We start from the raw sequence: 22903 nt of genomic DNA, 5'->3' as shown, positions 1-22903 counted from the left end.
TTGTCTGGGAGGGGAGATGGAGGGAGGAGTTTTGGCACGTGGCCTCACAAGTTTGTCAGCCCATATAAATGGGCCTGTGGTATAAGCAGAGGCATTCTGGAGTAGTAGCAATGTATCTTAAGTGCTTCTAGCAGCTCATGTCTGGAAAACAGCTATGCACCTTGATTGGGAACTTACTATGTAGGCAAGCCAGGTCATTATTTTGACTGCTGAGGGATTTCCCCTTTGAACACAAATGTATAAGGTCTAACTCTCCTGCTACATAGGGAGCAAGTTACTACAGAATTTTAGCTAACTCCTGAGTAGAAATGTCATGTAACTGGTACTGTTGATCAAGATTGGATGCAGTTTCAGATGGGCTGCCCATGTTTATGGCTGTAACAACTGGAAATCTTTTCGCCCAATTTTGAAGCGGCTGTCTCTGTTCAAAAGTGGGTTCCTCTGCATATGTAGAAGCCTTTGTCAACTTCCATTAGACTTAAACTGATGTTCATTGGTCTGTGTGCTGTTCAACAACTAAGAATGGAATCTTTATGTAACATTAAGATGTGGACTGACTGAGGAGAGCTAAGGGCAATAGAATCCTTCAAACAGCATGGCTCTGCCCAACCCTGAAAATCTAGTAACAAGATGCAATGTTTAATTGCTAAATAACAGGCCTGTGCCCTGAAGGACCTGCATGCTAAATCTCATTTGGGACAAACTGTATAGACAAGACAGAAAAACCTCTTCATATTGTAAGAAACCAAATTAGTGGTGACTTGCAGCTTTTTGCATTTATCAAATGATTCAGAGCATGCAATAAAATTGTTTTCTGAAGGTGGAGATGGAAGCTTGAACTTTCCTTTGTTAAAGTCTTGTCCCCACACCAGCTGCTGTGCAGTGTACAGAATAGTGAAGAGTAACTTGAGTAGAGTGTAAAAAAGGGTATGTGAGAGGCTGAGATTGAGGCAATATGTAGGCAAAAGCAGAGTTATGGAGAAGAGCCTTTGCTTTTGCTCCTGCTATGTCAGTAATACCTGGGGGTTCATATCATGTTGATGGAAAAGATTGAGTGGAATAAGATGTGGAAGGACAAACTGGATGGGGAAACAGCTGTAGTGATCAAGTGTGAGTAACAGTGTAGAGATGGTTTTGAATGGTTTTTCTCTTACAAAGCTGGAAGATATCCTCCTTGTAGGAAGAGAGACAAAGATGACTTCTGAAGCAATCTGCTGGATAACAGGATGACAAACCAAAGATAATTGGAGAAAATGACTTCAAGTAGCTTAGCTGAAAGCATCAAATAGGAAACACAGTTGGCAGAGCAGGAAACTTACTGCTGTCACTGATGGCAGATATTAATATTTAATTTGGCTGTGGGCACAACTTCCACTTATTTATTGAGGAATAATGCATGCTTCCTTTGTCACAGTGCTGTTGATACTACAGTTAGATAATGAGTGCATCTAGTCTTTGTGTTACCATGCTATCAGAGGTCTTTGGTCCTGGACTAGAACCATACAGCAAATGTCTCTTGTCAGGAAGACTTGTTTATCTGTTGCTGTGTGAAAGCATCATGTTGATGGTGTGATAGGGAGTGGAAGTGTCAGCAAGCGGGACTCTCTCCTGCTGTCTAATCTTCAGTTTCACTGATTCAGGGTGGGGGGGGGGGGGTAGATGTTGAGCAGAGTTATTAGAAAAGGTGAATGTGTTAAATGGCTTGTAACACAGTCAGGTGAAACAATGCCATCTGTTCAGGTGTTCAAGCAGACTGTTTCTGTTGATGCCACAGTCACTTGCCTTGAACAGAGAAGTGATCTACTCAGATCACTTTTATCATACTGGTTGTTTTACCCTCAAATTTTATTTATCTAGGATATCCCTAACTGTAGTTTGTCTAAATTCCTGTAATTCTCTGCATAACGCTAACAGATATCTATTACTTCTAGCCAACTACAATGACTTATACCAGTGGTCAGTGGAATCCTTCTCAGACTTCTGGGCAGAATTCTGGAAGTACAGTAACATCATATGTTCTCGCCTGTATGATGAGGTGAGTCAGTGTTTATCTTAAACAGTCAAGTGCAACACAAAGGGGAGATAAACTAGTTTTACAATCGATCTTTTGACCTGTTAATGGAATGTTTGCAAGTGATATGAAGAATCTGTCAAGTGTATAGTCCTGAATTTGCTTGTGTGGTGAATGGTGGTGTTGTGTCACTGATCTACTTTAGGGTAGTGAAATCCTCAAGTTCTGTTGTCCTAAACAACTCTGCTGTAGTGTCTTTGTGGTTATGTGCTCTCATATACCTTGGCAGTTCTGGCTGCTTATGAGGAGTCTGCCAATATACTGCTTCCTGCTTTAGGATTATGGTGGGTAAATATCGTCTTGATGTTGTAAATGCTGGCATGCAGTCAAGTTCATGTTTATGTTCCCTGAGTCAGCTTACCTGATAAGCACAGCTGTTCCACTCTGGCTTTGTAGAACTGGTTATGGAAGTCTCTGCAGTCAGATGTAGGCTTGAAATATCTCTGAGGGAATTTTAGTGGTTGAATGCAATCACAGGTGGAATACCAGACCATGCCACAGTGTTGCTTTGGGATAAAGGTGACTTTGAAGCTCTTGCAAATGGAGGGCAAAGCTGGAACCCTTATAGAGTCCTTGTGCAGGATATCAACATCACCCTGTGGTTTTTCCATCTGAGGAAGATGATGGACTAATTACTTCAAAAGCTTGATGCAGAGGAACCTTCCTGGGACTTAGTAGAGAGAGGACTGGACTTGTATCTTAACCCCTGGAGGCCATCTGTTCCAAGAACACTCGGAGTACTGGCAGTTCTGCAGAGGGAACAGGTAAGTTTCTTTTGCCTCTTCCTATTTTACAAATTTCTGTGTGGCATGATATGATAAATCAAGTGGTTCTTCCAGCCATGAAACTGCATGCTCAGGTGTCTTAATGTGACCCACCTTTTAGAAGAGTGAATTCAGCAAGAATGTAAGAACCAGCCTGCTTTTTGAAGTATGTAGTCTGAAGACTGTACACATTAGTCTTTTATTTTTTCTAGAGATGGTAGTTAAAAATCTGTCCAGCTTGTATTTGGATGCTGTCTGCTTTCTCTACATGTTCTGTGCTGCTAGCAAGGCTATTTGCCTGAATTTCCACTTGAATGCGAATTGTCCTGAACAAGTAGTTCAGAGGAGCTATTTTGCACCCGTGTCTCTGTAGTGAGCAAGTTGGACAGTAATACTTCTCGTTCTCTTGCCTTACAGGACTGGTATTCCTGGAAGTCTGTCCCTCCAGACACTGCCAATGGCTGATGGACTGGAAGGAAGACTGAAGCAGGCAGTGGTGGCCTGAAAATGGATGTTTCCTGAGGATGAGAAGCAAGAAGACGGGGATGTCTAGGAAAGCTTTAACTAGACTACTTGTGAGCTTCTAGGCCCCTGCATGCCTATTCTGCAATGGTCTTGCTGTGATGTGAGATCTTAAAACAGGAGAGGTAGAGTCAGCTGATAGACAAATACTGCAGAAGATACTTGACTCACACTTTATGGACATTGCTGCTTGCCTCTAACTTTTCCTTAGTGTCAGCATAGTGTCAGCTTCAAGGCTTGACTCCAGGTTTGCTGAGCCTCAAAGCTGACTTGCTGTTAGTCCTTCCCATTGGTCCATTTCTGTTGTAAGTCAGGAGGAAGGGCTGGTCCAGTAACTGAGCTGTTTTGTGGTAGCTAAAGAGCTAAAAAGTTTGATTTGAAGCGTCTTACAACTTGATCCCTGCTGCTTGTAGGAAGTAAGCATTATACTTTGAGGACAATAAAACTTTTCATGAACCAGTGTTGACTCCTCTGTTCCCAGCCAGTGAAACAGTTTCTGCTTTCATGGTCATTCTAAGAAAAACAATAAAATCTTGTGTGTGTACCATACATGCAGCCAGTGTTTTATTTAAACTTAGTAAAGGTTTTAAGTATTTGTAGACATACTCATGTCACTCTAGCAATTGATATCCATGTCACTTCTGAAAAGAACAAAGGTACTTGCAGTGTACAAAGCTAAACTGCCATGGTAGCATTGGCATTGTTATGTCAAGGTGCAAGTAGCTGTTGATTTAAGTGAGGAATGTAGTCTAAACTTCTTTTCTTGCTACAAGAAACACCTGACAGCCATTGTTGCTGTGAAGGGGCTGCTTTGAGCATTCTGATAGTATCTGCTCTCCAGCTTTTCATGAGGCATGCTGTTTTGCTCTTCAGGTCGTACAGAACATCACATGCACCACAGTAAGGCAGGGATTATCTGTCTCGTGGTAATGGTGAGATTCATTCTCAAAGGTATAGTCTCTGCTTAGGGTAAGCAGAATCTCTGGGGCATGATAATGCATAGCAGTAGCACAACTAGCAAACCAGTTCAAGGAGGGGAAATGAGTAGAGGTGTGGACAGGGGATATTGCTAATGTGATGCTTATTCATAGCTACTGAGGCTTGGGAAGTGGTTGCTGATTAGCTACTGTGAAGAGCAATTGTAGAACAGGAGCTGGTGGCACGTGAGTACAGATGATACTTGGCATGTTCACCTAACCACACAAATTGGCCTGTGTGCCTTAGTGCTGCTGTGAGTAGGAGTAAAGCATTACTTGTTTAATGAGGGCTGCAGTCAGCAGTACTGTAGGCTGCACTTCTTTCCCTTCCTGTAGACTTGCTGAGCAGTTGTTGGGACTGTATGAAGTGAAAGGTTTGCTGCAAAGCTCTGCGTTTTTTGTAGACTTGCTAGAACTGGGACCCTAAATAACTAGGAGACCTTGAGTTTCTGCTGTTTGCTGAGAACTTGCCTCTTAAGGGAGAGATCAGGTTGTTCATATAACAAAGTACCAATGCCAAAGAGATTTGGCTTAACTAGGAGTTGTAGGTGTTAGCTGAGTAAAAAATAATGGAGCATCAAGTATGTGAGTCCAGCACCTTATGGTAGTGGAGCACTTTGAAGGGGTGTTCCACTTCAGGAGAAAATAGGGCTATGTTTGATCTTGTTCTGAAAAATGCTCAAAACATTCTGCTCACTTTTCTCTAGGCTAAGTCAGTAATTAGTCAGTTTTGAGTGGCTTCTAACTACTGCAGTAATGTATGTTGGTATAAAAAAATACTACTGCAGCCTGAGTTGATAAATGGTACATGTTATAACTCAGCTCTAGCTACTTGTTATGAGCAAAGAACTCTGCTGGAGTTCCCATTTTTAGAAAATGTGTTTGAAATAAAGTAATACAGTAGAGCAGTTCCACATGAGCTTTAACTTCTCTTACAAAAATTAATTTTAGGGTTGCCTGCAGTAATACATGCCCTGCACATCTCAAAGCACAAAAACATTAAGTTTTCTGGATTGGGAGGTATTTTGAGTTCTATGTGGCTTTCAGAAGAGCCTTTTACTTGGTATGGAAGAGTGCTGTTTCTGTAATGCATTTGCAATCCATGAAAGAACCTGAGGGTATAAACTGAAGCTTTCAAAAACACAACTATAGAATAAAGTTTTGATTTAAAGATTACAAAGTATGTGTGTTGCTGGGCAGTTGAATCTTGGAACAGTGGGGCATTTTGGAAGGAATTTACAGACCTTTGTGTGGTTAATGCTTAAGGGGCTCTTTACCTATCACTGTTATTAAAGGTATAGTCTTAACTGTGACTTATCAAGGAGTAATTTAATATTTTGAGGCTTAATTAGCTGAAGATGGGCGGAAGTTGCTTTAGCTGACAATAATTTTGTGACTTCTTTTCATTTTTCAGTTCTTTGCATGTATTAGTACTAACTAGGGAATTACTTAATATGGGCTTATTAGGTTTTTGGACCCTCTTTTTAGAAAACAGCAAATCAAGGATGGTAGAAATGTGCACTCACACAGTTTGTGATATGATATTTGTTAGTTGTAGAGGTTAGTAGCAGTGCTTCTGCACTCTGAAGCTGTGGAGTACTTACATGTTTACTGCAACTTAACTAAAAAATGGAGAACTTGAATAAAACGCTTGAACTTCTTAGTTACATTTGACTATACAGTTCACTTATTTAGCTGAGAGTTAACTTGAATTACCATTGTTTAAGTTCCTGATATTGGTCTCTGTGCCTTGTGACTCATGCTGGGGAAGAAAGGGTACTCACACCTTCCCATGCTTTGATTTTTGTAAGAGGGAGGCTGGAGTGTATGGCCTGGTAGAGAGCTGCAATATGCCGTAGCTCAGTCCCTGTTTGGGATGTTCCCAGAGGCAAACCCCAGTGTGCGCTGTGGTTTGCACGTAGCTTGTGGTCTGGATGTAGTCGTAGTGGTTTGCTGCACTTGTGTATTTAAGGCTGGTCTGAACTGTCAGCAAGGAACTTTTTCTAGTTCTGTTGTAACGATCTTTGCTTGTGACAGTTGACAAAGAATTAATCTTTCCAGGCCTGTAATTACAGGCTCTAATGTCTGTTTGCCATCTGTAAGCTGGAGGAAATTATTCTTGCCTAATAGTGTATAAAGAGCTTAGAATTCAGTAGCTGATTTCTGTACAATACTCTGAAAAAGAAATTATATTACAGTTTTCCAGGAATGTATTTTTTTTTTTCAGGTGGTTGATACATCCAAAAGTATTGCAGATGTCCCAGAGTGGTTCAAAGGCAGCCGTCTGAACTATGCAGAAAATCTCCTGAAGCACAAGGACAATGACAAGATTGCACTGTATGCAGCAAGTAAGAAAGAATTAGTGGCTTGTATTTATTTATAGATCACAGGATGAGGCTTTATAAAACGGCTCTGCTTTTTATGAACCCTTGAACTAAACTGGCTTGTATGAGGAGAAAAGAGGAAAATAAAGTTAGTAACTCTGCAGAATCTATGATACAGCTCTGCAAAAACCAGCAAAACATGCTCTGGGAATATGGATAGTTCTGAAAAGTCCTTAGCAAACTGAAAGAATTTTTCTTAGAATGTGCTTAACTGCATTAAGGTTGGGGAGATCATGCTGTGTTTAGCATCACTCAATACTTGAGCTATTACTTCACATTTGTGATAAACACTTGCTTAATGCTTGCCTTCAGGAAGTATTTTGGCACTGTTGCTTGCTATTGTCCTTCCCAGCCTCTTTCTATGCCTTTTATTTTAGGAATACTAAGGACTACCTGGGCTGTAGGTAGGAAGTAACTCTGCTTTTGCCAATACAGAAAAGGACAGTTACATTAATGGAAAACTTGGAATTTCACTTTTCTGGAACACTAAAGCTTCAGTCTTGATTTTTTTGCTATACCAGAGCAGATTTAAGTCTAGTAAAATCTGGGTATACTCATAACGAGGATGGTAATGTTAAGACAAAGTCCCTTCCCTGTATTTGCTCCTTTGGTAACTTTAAAAAATGATTCTAATCTCTGTTAGATGGGATTAGCTTCTGTGTAGTGTGTGAGTGCTTCCTCAGGGAGTTGTTCTGAGCTTCCCTTTTGCTGGACCTAATCCTTGTAAGACTGACAAAGCAGTGATGCTTCTTAATAACTTAACAATAAACAATGCTGTCTTATAGCTCATTAGCAGAGAAAATTATGCAGAACTATGGATTGATTGTGTAGTTGTTAAAAGTCCTAGTTCCTGACACATGGAGATCAGTTTTTGAATTACATATGTATTACTTTTGTTCTGGTAGCTGTTTAAAAACAACGTGAGACAACAGAATAGTCTTTTGTAAGCTTACTGCTGAAGACTAAATACTTACCAGTTGCATGTTACTGCTTTAGAGGTATTGAAAGAAACCTCTCTGATCATGTATGTATAAAATCAACAATCAGTTCAGAGAGAACAGGAAAATCTGTGACCCAGTTTTTGTGTAATAAGAATTGATCTGGTGAAGTCTGATAGAAACAGGGCTTGTAACAAAAGCTGGATTCAAAGGGATGAACTCATTACTTTCACATTTTGAGATCATTAGAAAAGCTTCTTATGTATTATTTAATGGAGAAAAAATTGATATAGTTAAGTACATCTTGTGCCACAACTGAAAGCCAAACACCGATTAGTAAGTCAGCTCTAAATGTATGTAGAATTGATGTGATTGATTTGTTAATGTAAAAAGCTAAACGTGCAACTTGAGAAAAAGTGGAGTTAAATAGTTTCAGTTCAAATTATTGAAGGAATTATTGTCAATGTAGTGAATTTGGTTTGACATTGATTACATTGTCCCTGTAGATATTGTTAGGAAGTCACGGAGTGTACTGGAGACTGACTACCTTGTGTTGCATAATCACATGTGATGATACCAAAAGGAGCAAAATTATTTTCAAGTTGAATACTGTATCAGTGCTGGAGCGAACGTGTTTAATTCTCTGTGGTGAACAGACTTCCACCTGCATTTCTTTTCATGACCTTCTGCTGTATTTAATCTTCTTAAGATCTCTTAAGTCAGAGTATTTTTTGTTAACCCCTCACTGGTAGGTCAGAGTGGTGTTTAGGGAACATGCGTCAGGTTCATGTATTCACTAGGGATGATTCTGTGGGAGCAATGTGGGTGTAATAGAGCACAGGAATGTAAATGTAACTTTCCTAAATAATTTTCACTTGTCACTGGCTCCCTCTGTGAATCTCTTGTTTGTGACTCCCTTCTCCTGGGGGCTTTAGTCATGGAGCAAGATCAGAGCCCCATTTTCTGTTGTTCTATGGGAACACAGAATCTGTTAGCAGTCCCTGCTCAGCTTATGAACTACAAGTTACGTTGACTTCCGTGGTGTTTCCCATCACAACTTGCTGTTTTGCTCCATGTAGGTCTAAGTTTACTGGGATGGAAGTCTAAGAAGGCAAAAGAGTAAAAATACTGTTCCCCAGCTTAAGGAAATCAGACTGATGGTAGCTGTTCTGCGAGGACCTGCTGTACCAGGGCATGCAGTACATTTTTGTTGTGACATCCTTGGCGTATGTGTTTTCATAAGAAGTGCTGGCTACTGGAATCAGGATGGGCCAAATGGTTTGCAGGAGTCACGCTGAGGAAGTACAGGAAGGGACCTTTAAGATGACAAACTTTGCCTTTCATAACATTTAGATTTGTTTATTTTGTTTCACCAGTGGTTTATTAACAGCTTATGTAACTCTGACATTCAGTACAGAAATAAAAACACCCTGCAGATCTGTTCAGAGATGAATGGAGTCCAGTTAAAGTTTATTTGCTTGGTGGTATGTTGGCAAATGCAGATGTTTAAAAAGTGAATTTAAAAGAAAGTCAGACCTTAGTAACTATATATGCATGATTTTCTAGTTAATGGTGACTTGCTGTAATAAAACCTAAAGTTGGCACCTTGCTGCTGCTTCTTAGACCTTAGGAGAAAACTGAGCAAAAAGGGAAAATGAGGTTGTTCTTTCCATGTTAGAAAGTAGCTTTGAGTGCAATCTATTTATCATGAATGCTCTTTGAGAACACACCTTTTGCTAGTGAAGAGTTTGCATTTTTGCAGATATATGTTCCTGTCCTTAAAAATGTCTTTGTGCCTACTGAATGAATACTACTAATACTTGGTTCTCATTAAATAGAAAAGCTTGGTACAGCATAAGAGGAACTTGAAAAGCAAAAAGTGTAATTATTAGTAGAAACTCTTTTCCTAAAATTGCTTTGCATTCTTTTTCTTTCAGAATTAGTTGTTTGTACTAGATTCTACTTATGTCGCAATGCATAATTTCTGACTGGTTGTTTTAATCTTCTTTCCTCAGAGGAAGGCAAAGAAGAAATCTTGAAAGTTACTTTTGAAGAACTGAGACAAGCTGTAGCTTTGTATGCTGCAGCCATGAGGAAGATGGGAGTAAAAGTAGGAGACAGAGTTGTGGGTGAGTAACTTTGTTTTTTTAAAGAACAAGAAATTTTCTTGAAATATGCAAGTGAGTAGTCAGGGTTGTAGAAACATGAATATATAATACTTTTTCACAGAAACATTCCAAAGAAGAGGCTCTTATGCTGCTATATTTACATTTGTATGAAATACACTTCTAGAGGGAAGGAACCTTGATTAGCCTGCAAGTTCTCTAGCATTGGAGGGGGAAGAAAAACACCTCATTCATAGCTTCACTAAGATCTGCTTCATCAGCTCTCTGTAGAAGTGGAAGTGATGGAGACTGTGCATCTAGCTGAGCTTTGACTCACAAGGTCTGGCAGATTCCCATGGGGGCAGTCTTAGAAATTATGGTCCCAGGTTGGTTGTTCTGGTGCCAGCTGGCAGTTACTGACCCTACGGCCCCAGGTAATGCGGTGCGCTGTGAATTGCAGTTCTTGAGGAATGTGCTTTTGTACTACCTTCTGCTGCCAGTGCTGTTGGGAGTAGTGTCTTCCAGAAGGGTGGTGGTGAACAGCTGGTGAGCAGTAACTTTTCAAGTGATACCAATGCAGAGCTTAGTAGTTAGAACCCTGTGATCCTTTTGGTAACTCACAAAAATTTTCTAGAGTAGTATTTCCTGTCATAAGACTGTCATGGGGATTTTTCTATATAAACAGTTTTTTGTCTTGTGAATAGCCTGTACAGTATACAGTCCAGGCATAGAAAGGAGTTGCTGGCCTCGGTCCATTTATTTCTAAATCACTCATTTTGATCTTCCAGCTGAGCTGCTTCATCTCTGTACCATGCACTCTGTAACATGTGCTCTTTAGTTTTGTCACTGTGGTGCAAGTCAAAACTGTCATATCCTTCACTCCTACATGGTAGTTCTGCTGATGTGCATATCCGTCTTACTACTGGAATCACATGTTCTTTGAGCAATACTTGGCCATTATCCTAAGTATGTGTAAATTCTTATATGATGCAAACCCAAAGTGATGAAACTATTTGGTTTGTTTTCTGCATGTTACAAACCAGAACTCAAACCCATGTCTTCAAAAACAGAAGAAACAAACCCACAAATATGACCTGAAAATGTAAAATATACTCAAGAGCTCATACTGCATGCATATGGTATGAGTATTCTACAGAACTGGTAACTGAACACTTAACTATGACAGCTGTAGGCTTGTTCTTTTTGTTTTACATAGAATTAGAGCTAACTGCTTAATTATGTATGAACCATCCATCCAAGTCAGGAGGGTTTGTCTGAATGAAGACTAAGTTAAAATACTCTCATTTTGTTTCCATTTTCAGTCTTAACATTGTCGTGTTCATATCTGACAACTTGAGGAGCAACAGCCTCTGTCTGAAACCAAACTAATTAGTAGGAAAACTTACACTCCACGAAGTTTGAGTATTTAGAACTTGTGCAGTGTTTCTTACTACGTGTCCTCTGCATACATCAAATGGTGAAAGTCTGTTGTGTGTATTTTAAAAAGTTACCCCAAAGACATTGGCAAAAGAATATCTAATTATGCATATAACTGGAAACTTGGACACCATGACACCAATCAAAGTCCTAGTTGGGTGCACTTCGTCTTGTTCTTGGGAGAGAAAATGTGGGTGTTGAATCTAATGAGGAGCCTGGAAGGATTTTCAGGGATATCAAGAGGAGGCACAAATTGCAGTGTCTGGCTATCTGGTGATGTTACTGTTGTTTAAAAAAAAAAAAAAGGAAACAAATACATTGAAAATACAATGAAAAACACTTTGGATCCCAGCTCCCTAAATCTCTGGAGTTAAACTCGCATCGTTTGAGTAAGCTGCAGCTCTGTTTTTTCCCTTGGCCTTTTTGTGCATTTCCTGTGCAAAAGTTTCCTGTCTGGCACTTCCACAGCAGAGACCTTTCTGCCCAGCTGCTGTAGGTACCACCTATCTGTGCTGGGTCCCTCGAGCATTTCAATAGCTTAAGCCTATCTTTACAAGCAGTTACAGCTTATTTGTGGAAGCAGGCTTGCATTGTGCTTGGAGTCCTTACAAAGCCCTGTACTTTTGATAACAGAAAAGATAAATTAATCTAGGCAACCCCTTTGTTTCCTTAAAATCACGGTACGTTTTTGGGCTCAGGTAGAGCTTTTGAGGTTATCCAGAGTCTTCACGTGCTTTTTTTTCTTCTGGGCAATTTCTCACATTCTACTTCTTTCCCACTCTGCCTGCTTACCCTGGCTGGTGAGCGACCCTTTTCCTTGTAATCTTCAGTCAAATGAACCCATATCACTCCTGTCAGTTGAGCTGTTGTACAGTTTCCCTTCTTTCCCTTCCCCTGGTGCCCCCAGTCCTAGACTCTTGACTCTGACAGATTGCTTTGCCTTGGGCAGCAGCCCATATCTAGTGAGAGCTTCCCTGTGAAAGAAATCCAATGGGATTTTTAACAGCAATCCAGCTATTTAGAGATATAGATGTGTTTTAAATCAGGTCTCAACTTTTCACGTGTTTCTCTTCTATGCCAGGGGATATTGGCAGTTGTTGGAAGAGCTAAGCCATAACATCACAGTCAGGTTGAGGCTGTGGACTGTTCTCCAAATTCCCAGTTGAAATGGGGGAGAGATGTTAAGTGTTGGGTGGGAACCAGGCTCTCCAAAGCTTCCCAGTATCTACTGGGACCTAATGTGTCCCAAAATTTATAGCATATCGCGGAAGGAAGGGGGTTTCTTCATGTTGTTTGTAGCAGTAATACAGGGCATGCTTTTACTGCTTCTGAAAAAACAGCTTTTAAATAGAAGGGAGATGTTTTATTAATTTTATTATAGTTGCCGAACACCTAGTCAGCCTGCCAGGTTCTGATGCCCTTTGTTGCCACTTTCTCTTAAAACCACTTAAAATCTTGAGTTGCTAGAATTATACACAAGACCATTAACATTGTTTTCTTGTGAATTTCATGTCCATGCTTTGCTGCCTCTAAGACAAGACTACTTTAACTTTTCATTATACTTAACATATGCCCTAGTTCATTCAATACAATTCATGGTTGCATCATGACAGTAATAGTATGTTAAAGTTGGAGGTGGGTGAATGTGGGTGGACAAGCAGTGATGTCAGCACTTTTTCAGCTTGATTTCATCCTAGTCTTCCCTTTCCGTCACTAAGGGGATAGCACTTAATAGTAAACATAACTGAAGCAGATGTGTGGTGAAACATCTCTCTTCTTCTAAAGATGTCTTGCAATACTGTCAGTGATGCTTGAACAGTTGGAAGAAACAGATACAATACCTAATGCAAGCTGTACAAATCCACATGTGAAGTACTCATTGTCTCCCACTGGCCATCTGTTTGGCAAATAACAATGACTGCAGCACGAATAAAATAAAACAGGGAGTAGCTGTGTTTTTCATCTCTGGATAGATTGCTTCTATTATATCCCTGTAACCAGCTTTGTTCTATTACAAGTCAGCAGTTAAAAACAAACTAATCTTCCCCATGTGTTCACACAAAAAATCCTCAACAAAACATCAATGAATTGCATTGTTTAAAGCTTGTATTTTATCTATAGTACATGTATTACCCCTAGTTGCTTACGTAGGTTTTCAAGCTAGCTTTGTAAGAAGATTAGCATGTTACTAATAGTCTCAGGCCACAGTAATGTTAGGTAGGATGACCACTTTAAGGTGCTACAGGAGTATGAAATGCTAATGTCAAAAAGAGAAAATGGAAGCATGGTCTTTGAGTTGTCTCTTCTGTTTGAGAGCTGGTGTAGATCAATAGTATAAGCCATTGAGAGGATACCTCCTTTGCAGCTCCCTCCTTTCCTTTTGATGCATTCTTTAAAGGCTCGAACTAAATCTTTGGTGCAGGGTCCAGGTCCAAGTTTGGTTGGTTTGGGTTTTGTTTTGTGTTTGTTTTTTTTGTTTTTTTTTTTTTTTAATAATTCAGATGACTACAAATGTTTGGATGCCTCTGAGTATACATTTATTCTACTTTATGAAGGCTAATGCAGGGAGTGTGTTCTCAGCGCTCTGAGAAATGAGATTTTTAACATAGTTTTTCCAGCATGATTATACCAGGAATTTTTGGGCTATAGTTTCCACCTGTTCTGTTTGTTCATTTACACTAGAGTACTTTACAAATCTAAGTTTAATCTTGGCATATGCTAGAGTAAGTAAATAGGAACTGACAGAAAATGCTGTCCTGAGCAGATCAGGCTGTAAGTGCCTCTTAAATCCATACAGTGTTTTAAAGATATCACTTGTCCTGCTTAGAGATTTGTCATAGTTTTTTTTGTCAAAGTAAAGCTTTTATTTCTTTGTCCTTATGGAGATTTTATACATACTTAGGAGTCTGGAGTGCTGCTAGGACCCTTGGTATATCATACTCTGAATTCCTAGTTGCTGAGTTCCCAACTCCTGTTGTTTTGAGCCCTCTATTCAATTGCTTTCTAGTTCATCCAAAGAAGATGTGAAGATCCTCTTTTTTTAGGAACAGAAGGTAGTTTCCACCTTTGTTAACAGCTTCAAGAAAGGGATTAAGATACAGAGATAGAGAAGTACCTTCTGTAGACTTCACCTGTGTTGACAAATGCTAGTTTTAATCCTTAGCTGAAATATTGTATCAAGGAGCATGGAAGCTGTAGTGAAATGTATGAACAAACATATGATGAATATTTAAATTAGCTGTACCATTATTCTTGTGTAGTAGAGAGCTGCTGTACATAGGTCGCTGTTCTGTGATCCCTGATGTGAATCCAGGTAAAAAAAGTTGGACTTTCCAACCTCTTTGTCAGAAGCATTCCAGTTTACCAAGTTTTAGACACTTATGACCTGTGTCAGCCTACTGAATGCTTTGAGGAGTCAGCTGATATCTCAGGGGGTACAGTCAAATGCAGGGAGTTCTACATACATGACAGTTGCTGTAATTGGTTTGTAGAATCTGATGTGAGAAAGGGAGAAATCATTTTTATTTCTGAGAATCCAGTTTTAATCTGAAAGACTGACAGGAGACATAGTTTGTGTCATGTAGAGTTGAGAGCTGTCGAGAGAAAAGCAACATGAGTTCTTACATTTCTGTGTTTGGAGGATCTCTTTCCAGAACAGAACTGTGTTTTTGTTTGTAATACCTGGTGTTGGGGATTAGGACAAGTACATGACAATCCCAGTGAGCAGGCTGGCTGCCTGCAATAATTGGGTAAAGATGCAGAAACGCAGAGTAAGTTGCCTTGCATGTTTCATACCTTTTGGCAGTTTTGGCTGATATCCTCTAAAACTCAAACACCACCTCAAAGCCAACTAGCAAATGAAGGTAATGGCTTAATTGTCTGGCTCACAATAATAAGCAGATACTTGTGTTCTTGCCTTGAGGGCTTTTGTAGGAGTGGTGAAAAGGAGAACTTGCTTATAAAGCTTGTGAGCCGTGGCAAGGTAATCACTGCTCCAAAGCATGCAGAGACATCTTTCAGTTTTTGCTGCACTCTGGCCCCATGATAATCCTGCCCAAGAAATACTCAGTAGGAATATTTGGCATCAATTAAAAAAGAACTGCTTCTGTCGCACAAAATGACATTTTAGTTTGTTCTGGTTCATACATTTCAAATTTCAAATTATTGTTCAGGGAGGAAGATTTCTCTTAAAAGAAAAATCACTAAAATTTTGGGATCCTGTGCCTTGTATCATAAACCTTGACCCTAAGGGAAAAATAGCAAAATAAAGAATGCCTTTATGGGCTTGAGGTTTTGCTGCACTTCATGTACTGAAGAACTTCACTGAACAAAACACCACAAACTGGAGGCAGTTCTAGGGAGTAATTTGTATCTTAACATGGTATGAGATTTTTATTCACAGTGTGTTTTTTTTTTTTTCCAGAAATTGTTGGGCTTAAGTCATAATGCTGTTTCAAAGTTGCTACTCCTGAAAGCATAGCAGCTTACAGATTAACTGAAGTGGTCAGGCTGGTTTAAGAAACTGATTTTGCTGGTTTTTGAATTGTGAAGAAAAATCTCAGTTTAAATTAAGACTTCCTTTTAAAGTTTACTTTTTACAAAGTTGGAAAAGGATAGATTTTTTCAAGCTGTGTAGGTGAACTGGCAAAAATCAAGCTCAGTACCCTCCTACTTCATAAAGTTAATAGAAATTGTTACTAAGAACTGTTATCTTAGTTTCTGTCCTGAAAAGTACATCCATAACTGTCTTTGAAAAGTGCCTAGCACTAGTGAGTTTTTGCTGTTTGGTAAATATTTGTGGAGCACCTGCAGCTTGTACTGCAGTCCAAGATCTGTCAGTGCTCACTGCTTCTGTTAAATGGGTTGGAAAGCATTTTTATTGCCAGTTAAGTTTGCTTTCAAACACTGAATTATAATTAGATGTCCAAGTACTGCAGTTAAGCCTGTCATGTGCCTTTTTTAAAGTACTTTGATGTCTTTTTGGTTGCTTAAGAAGGATTATCTGAAACTCCAGATCTTTGATCTACTTCAGTGTAGTTTGTGAATTCCAGTTGTGTGTTTTCATTGGTGGGTTGGATTCTGATCAGGTGAGAGTCAGTCTTAGCCACCCAGCACCTTCTGGAGAGATGCTCAAATTGAGCCCACTGAAAATCTAACTTTCTTGACATTAATTTCTTCTGTATGCCTTGTTAAATTGAATTTAAATCTTGAAATCTTGCTGCAAGCTAATGAGATAAACCTGAAGAGCCACATTTGCGTGGGAGTGTTCCAAGGCTTGTCCCACTGTGTTATTCCCTTATCAGCTGAGACACTGGTTTTGCTTGTTTGTGTTTTTAAGATTCTGGCAGTGTCTACCAGACAATGTTTAGCTTTGTAAAGCTGAATCTCTGCTTTTGAACAGAGTATTTATAATCTTTCCTTCCAGATACTGGTTCCTTCTCTAATGGCTGTTTCTGCAGACCTGTTCTATTCCCCCATGTGGTGCAGGACATGGCAATTGTTTGGAAAACTTTAATGGATGCTTCAGTCTAGGATTTTTCACTTCTCTAATATGTTTAAACTGGCTATTGTATACATCATATTTACTGTAGGATTTGCTATTTTTTAGTGTTCTTCCATCTCTAACCATTCAAATTCTGCCATAGGTTACTTACCAAACAGCATTCATGCGGTGGAAGCAATGCTGGCTGCTGCAAGTATTGGTGCTATCTGGAGTTCAACATCCCCAGACTTTGGCATTAACGTGAGTAGCCTTGTTACTGTGCATTGCAGAAGGGCTACCATGGTGTTTCGGACAAATGTGAAGGTGATAAAGTGGCAGATCGGTTCTGTTCACTTTAGTCTTACTGCCACCTCCTGACATGGCCAAGTACACCAGATTTTTTTTCTAGCTAACACAAACTGATGGAAAATTTGTGTTTTCAGTTGTCAGTAATGACTTTCAGCATAGTAATCTGAGTATCTTTAACTCATTGTTGGGATGTTTTCAGGCGTAATCCATAGTCTTGGCGAGCTTTTATTATACTAAATGTGCAAATGAGCAGCCATGCAAGAGTTGTCTGGGGCTTGACTCTTCCTTCCCAAATCTTTCCCCAGTTTCTTTGCCTAAGTAGTCCCTTCCTGTGCCTCCTATGTGGGTAAACTGGGCAACACCCCAGTTGGCCTTTTCCAGAAGGCTTTATGTTTGCCAACAAGGTGAGGCATTTCAGGCTAACATCACTAACTTGTTTAACTCTTTTTAGTGTAGGAATAAATGCTGTGTGTAAAATATGGTAAAAATTATCATGATATCCAGACGTTAGTGTGCCCTGGAAGCTTTGGGAATATATTCTGCTTGCTTTGCAAAGCCTTTAGCAGACATTGAAGAAAGATGTTGAGACGTGTTGTTTAGCAGACACTTCAAGAAAGATGTTGAGGTGTTGGAGCGAGTCCAGAGGAGGGCGACCAAGCTGGTGAAGGGTCTGGAGGGTCTGACCTACGAGGAACGGCTGAGGGAGCTGGGGTTATTTAGCCTGGAGAAGAGGAGGCTCAGAGGTGACCTTAGTGCAGTCTACAGCTACCGGAAGGGAGGTTGTAGTGGAGTGGCAGTCAGCTTCTTCTCCTGGGCAACTAGCGATAGGACAAGAGGACACAGCCTCAAGCTTCACCAGGGGAGGAAGCATTTCTTCTCAGCAAGGGTCATTAGCCATTGGAAGGGGCTGCCCAGGGAGGTGGTGGAGTCACCACCTCTGGAGGGGTTTAAGACAAGACTGGACATGGCACTTAGTGCCCTGGTCTAGTTGACATGGTGGTGTCAGGGCAATGGTTGGACTCCATGATCCCAGAGGGCTCTTCCAACCTGGTTGATTCTGGGATTCTGTGTGTGATTCTGTGACATCATAAGCAGCAACAGATACAAATCACTTCTAAAATGGAGTGTTGAACCTTTCTTCTATCTAAAAGCTTGCATAAAAGCATTTGGAAAATACACTGTTTGTGCATTGCACAACACAGAGTCTACCAAAGTTTTTAGGTAATATATACCCTCAATCTCAGTGTTCAACCCCAGCAGCTGGTTAGATGTATGGCACTGTCATCTCTGGATTAGCGCTAGAGGGCAGCAGCATTCCACTTCCTTACACTTGAGGGTGTATTATTGGGGGAAGAACGATTAAAAAAATCATTACAGCATGGAATGATCAATCTGTTCGACAAATATTTTCTGCTTGCTCAGAAAATGACAGTATGGAGTATTTTCTTTGCAGTGTGATTTGATCTTTCATCTGGGGGAAGATTGTTCATTTTGCTTGCATTACAGAATGCTGGTATGTTTTCTGTCCACGTTGATGTGCTGTTATTTTCAGTGCCCAGCTTTATTTAGTTTTTGTGATAGTTTTTTAATGAAACTTAGCCTTGGAGCAGCAGTGCCATCGATATCATTTATTCTCCTTCAGCTTGGCAGCATGTGTTGGCATGAATTCAAACCCTAAAATCTTGAGGGAGATCAGCAGAGGTCCTCAGGGATATTGGCTTCCACCCTAAGGAAAAGATATTCCTCCTTCTGTGTAGTTGCATTAGACCTGTTAACATAAATGAAGGTTTTGTTTGTGTTTTGTGAAATAATGTAGCATTTTCAACATTTCAAATCCAATTGTGTATATGTTTTGTGAAGCTTAGAAATGTCACTTCTCAGAACTGCCTACACATTGCAGGCTCTGAATGCCATACATCCAAAGACTTCACAAGCGTTCAGGAAGTCTGCTGTCAGAGAACCAGTGAGCTCCCTCCCACGCAGAATGCCACTCTTGGCAGCTTTTGCTTCATTTCTCTAGTCCCTGTTATCCATTTATGTATATTAATAGGAAAGTGGTTCTTTGCAGCCTATGCATAAGAAATTGTTGGATATATAAGTTTAAAAAAAGCTCTGCTCTTAGAGCTATGTGAGAAACCTTTGAGCTCTAACAAAGTCAGTGCAGCTCCATTCGTGGACCCTGCACAATTTTTAGTACTGGATTTGAGGCTCATAGAGTAGAATGAGCCCTATCTGGTATACCTGAGCTTTTCATGAAAGCAGTTCCTTGCTGAGCCATCTGGTTGGATTAAAGTTCCAGTGTAGCAATTACATGTTCCATCTGTTTGTATTGCCTTTATATCATACCAGGCTGCCCTGTGGGATTTGATCGTGCCAGTGCTAATGAATCTAACTAGGTGTGTTAGCAGGATTAGCAAGACCCTGAGAATTGTAGTCATCTTTCTGATTCATGCTTCTCTTCAGATTTGATTCTTCTATTAGAGTACCCTTAGTCCTCTCATTGGTCTTTGTTTTTAAACATCAGGCAGCATGGATGTGGGGTATGTATGCTCTGTGCTCAGCATGAATGTGTATATGCACACATGTATATACACACACACGCTGTGTGTAATTTGGCTGCTTGCTCTGTTCTTTGAAAATGTTACAAAGAAGTAAGTATCATAACATACCTAAGAAAGCAGGAAATTTGGTTTCACACTCCCTTAGACAGTAACTTTCATGTCTGAAATCTGTATTTCTGAGTGTGTTAGCTAATGCACGACGGGCTTCTTGAGAACCTCTTTTGCCACCAAAACAGATTCTGGTGAATTTTGTTTTAAACTAATTGACAAAGTTAGGTGTCAATGCATTGTCACTGTATTGTCTTATGATATGGACAAGGAAAAGGAAATGCATCTTTGGGTGAGAGAAGAGAAAGCTGTTAAGTGAAATATTCAGCAGAGACAGTTGCATATTTGTATTTAGTCATACCCTGTAGCTTACCTCTGGTGTTCAGTGAGCTTTCCTAAAAAGACAACATGGAGAAGTTGTCAGGACAGGACATCTACTTTTGCAGTAGGCTTTCTTGCAACCCTGACCAGCCCAGCTTGGAAAGGAGAAGTTTAATAGAGATTAGTTGATAATGATGTTTTTTGCATTGGTCTCTTGATTTGGTAATAATTTGTCTCTCATTTTGGCTGCAAAGCAGAGGACAAAGCAGGAGACACAGAAGAAGAAAGAATGCTGGGAAGAATAAGCATGATTGAACTCTGATTTTTTTGCAACATGATTTAGGAGATTGCTCTTGAACAGTTAGCTGACAATTTTACAGTATTGAGTAATCTTGTAGTTCTTAATGTTTCAAGTAATGTAGCTAGAGAGGGATGAACGTTACTGCATGCTGAGAGCTTTTAGTAAAAGGGTTTGCTTCTTGCTGTTGAATACAAAAAGATCCATTTCTGGTAGGCTGGTGCATGCAGTGTATCTGAAAAAATAAATGCTAGAAGGGTTTTTCTCTTAAATGTGATAATAGCTATGGTAAATTCCTGAAAACAGTGCAAACTGGAGGAAACACCTGAAAATTTAGCATTTGAATGTGTCCTGTCTCAGAGGTTCTACAGGAGCTGTGGTAGTGTTTTGTTGGTTGGATGTATGTATGTGTGTTTTCATCTAGTTGTTCTGGTAAAAATCAGTGGTACAGTTTCCTTTGTTAATTGTAGCAGAACAAAGCTGCCAGTTCATGTGAAGTGCCACCTTGCCATATGATAAATGCATCTTCCTGAAGGCCGGTGTTTTTCAGTTTCGCCCCCATGCAGAAACTACAACTAGTGGTACATTGTCAAAGCAGCACTGGGGGCAGTTTACAAGGGCATACAGAGCACCTGCTTGCAGATGCAGACAGGAGGCTTGTGGGCCTTCAAGTAAATTAAGTGCCTAACTCCTGCTCACATCAGTTAGGTGCGTATCTTCTTTAGATGAGTTTAAGTTTGATTCTCAAGGTGAATTTTTAACTGCTTAGATAGCTTTGTGAACTTGACCCTTCAGTGAACGATGTTCTGTGATCTGTGGTGATTTTCTTTGTTAATGGTTGATATATTTGGGGGTCATGAAATAGATTGTTACAAACCTGTTGCATTTTGAAGATCTTGGGTGAGTGAAAGACAAGCAGGCAGTCTTTCAACAATTCTCCTGCTAATTCCTGTCCTTATTCCTTGCTTGAATTGAGATTTGCATTTAGCTTCCAGTGTGTTTTCCTACTGTAGCAATTAATTTCATTTTTTTCACTTGTTTTTCTCTTTGTCCCTAGGGTGTACTGGACAGGTTTTCCCAAATTCAGCCTAAGCTCATCTTCTCTGTTGAAGCTGTTATATACAATGGCAAAGAACATAACCACTTGGAAAAGCTGCTTAATGTGGTAAAAGGTATTTCACTGCATACCATCTAGTCGTAGTTATGCTGTAGTTCTGTGAACACTCAAAGCCTGCACTGCCACTAGAAGTGACACTCTTGACTGCTTGTTGCTGTCCTTCCTCCTTTACGGTATCTCTGTGGCCACTTAGAATTTTGGAACTGACTTGAGTAAAAACTAACCAGCCTTTTCTGTGATTCGAACAGTCTTTTGTGTAATTCTAACAGTCTTCTGCTAGCTTAGCTTAAATATATAATCATAAATTAGTCAGCACTGAGTGGGGGAACAGGGACTGATGATACTGTTTTTTTTAAGCCCAAGTGAAGTGCTGCTGAAGACAAGTGAAGAGGTATTACAGCACCAAAACTTGCAGATTTACACATGTATTTTTGAAAGGCTGGCAGTATTGAGGAAATCATATCTTAGGTAACAATTTAGTCTTTTGGGGTTTTTTAACATCTAAAACTATATCCAACACTCAGAATTATTTCTTTTACTTAGTGAATTACACTGTACAATGCAATCAGACAGAAAAGACCTTTGATTTATGTAACTGAAAGTAGGAAATAACTTTTTATTCTTTCTTTCAGGGCTTCCAGATATAAAAAAAGTGGTGGTGATTCCATATGTCTCCTCAAGAGAAACCATAGATATTTCTAAGATTCCAAACAGGTAATGGGAGCTTTTGAGCTGTGACTGTCGTAACTAGGGATGAGATGGATGCTGATAGCTATTGAACTGCCTGACCTCTTGAACTTGCAAAAGCTGGGATTTAGCCAGATTTCTTAATGTGGGTCCAGCTTCATACTGAAAAGAGAAGTAGTAAGTTGCTGCAGATATTTTGCTTCTAGAAAACCACTGTTGGTATTAATGGGTCTCAAATGAAGGCAAAATTCAATAGAATATAGCAGGGAGAAGAAAGCGGCTTCCAGAAATGAATGGTTAATAATTTAAGTGACATTTTTAGAGATAATTTGTTTTGCTTATTTACTGGTCTGGATTACATATGTTAGATACCTTTTGGAAATGGTTGAGTTCCAGACTTTGTGTTGAGGGTCAGGTTGTTCCACTCTACTTTGAGCTGTTAATGCTGGCAGCTGATCATAGGTGCAAATTTATCAGCTTGATTGTGTTGTGTTACAGCTCAATATTATAATAATGTTTTATTTTAAAACAGAAAAAGGAAACAACAATTAGCAATTAAAAAAAGAAGTAGAAAGACTAGGAATAAAAATAATGTATATGGTTTGAGTATATTGTAAAAGAACTATTGGATATAGAGGTAATCCTGCATATGGTCTGGGGTAATGCTTTCAAAAAAATTTGAAATGTTCCTTTTCTCCTCTTGTGCAGTGTCTTTTTGGAAGACTTCCTTGCTACTGGGAAAGGAGACCAGGCTCCCCAGCTGGAATTTGAACAGCTGCCTTTCAGTCATCCTCTCTTTATCATGTATTCATCAGGCACAACAGGGGCACCAAAATGCATGGTTCATTCAGCAGGGGTATGTCTTCCCTACTGGAGCTGCAC

At 39.7% G+C, this 22903-nt stretch overlaps 1 protein-coding gene across 1 annotated transcript in view; it reads left to right on the top strand.

The window, feature by feature from the left end:
- The window catches only part of AACS (acetoacetyl-CoA synthetase), a 42038-nt gene that overhangs the window by 1195 nt on the left and 17940 nt on the right, over positions 1-22903 (top strand). Inside the window, exons 2-8 of the mRNA XM_068412481.1 lie at positions 1932-2035; positions 6562-6682; positions 9672-9785; positions 16844-16941; positions 21275-21389; positions 21967-22048; positions 22730-22877. Of these exons, the coding sequence (XP_068268582.1) occupies positions 1932-2035; positions 6562-6682; positions 9672-9785; positions 16844-16941; positions 21275-21389; positions 21967-22048; positions 22730-22877 (782 nt within the window). The remainder of the gene's footprint in view (positions 1-1931; positions 2036-6561; positions 6683-9671; positions 9786-16843; positions 16942-21274; positions 21390-21966; positions 22049-22729; positions 22878-22903) is intronic.

This window comes from Nyctibius grandis, chromosome 14 (assembly GCF_013368605.1).
Source record: "Nyctibius grandis isolate bNycGra1 chromosome 14, bNycGra1.pri, whole genome shotgun sequence".
Classification (NCBI taxonomy): Eukaryota; Metazoa; Chordata; class Aves; order Nyctibiiformes; family Nyctibiidae; genus Nyctibius; species Nyctibius grandis.
Note: the sequence above shows the minus strand (reverse complement) of the source record. Positions and strands in the feature narration are given on the sequence as shown.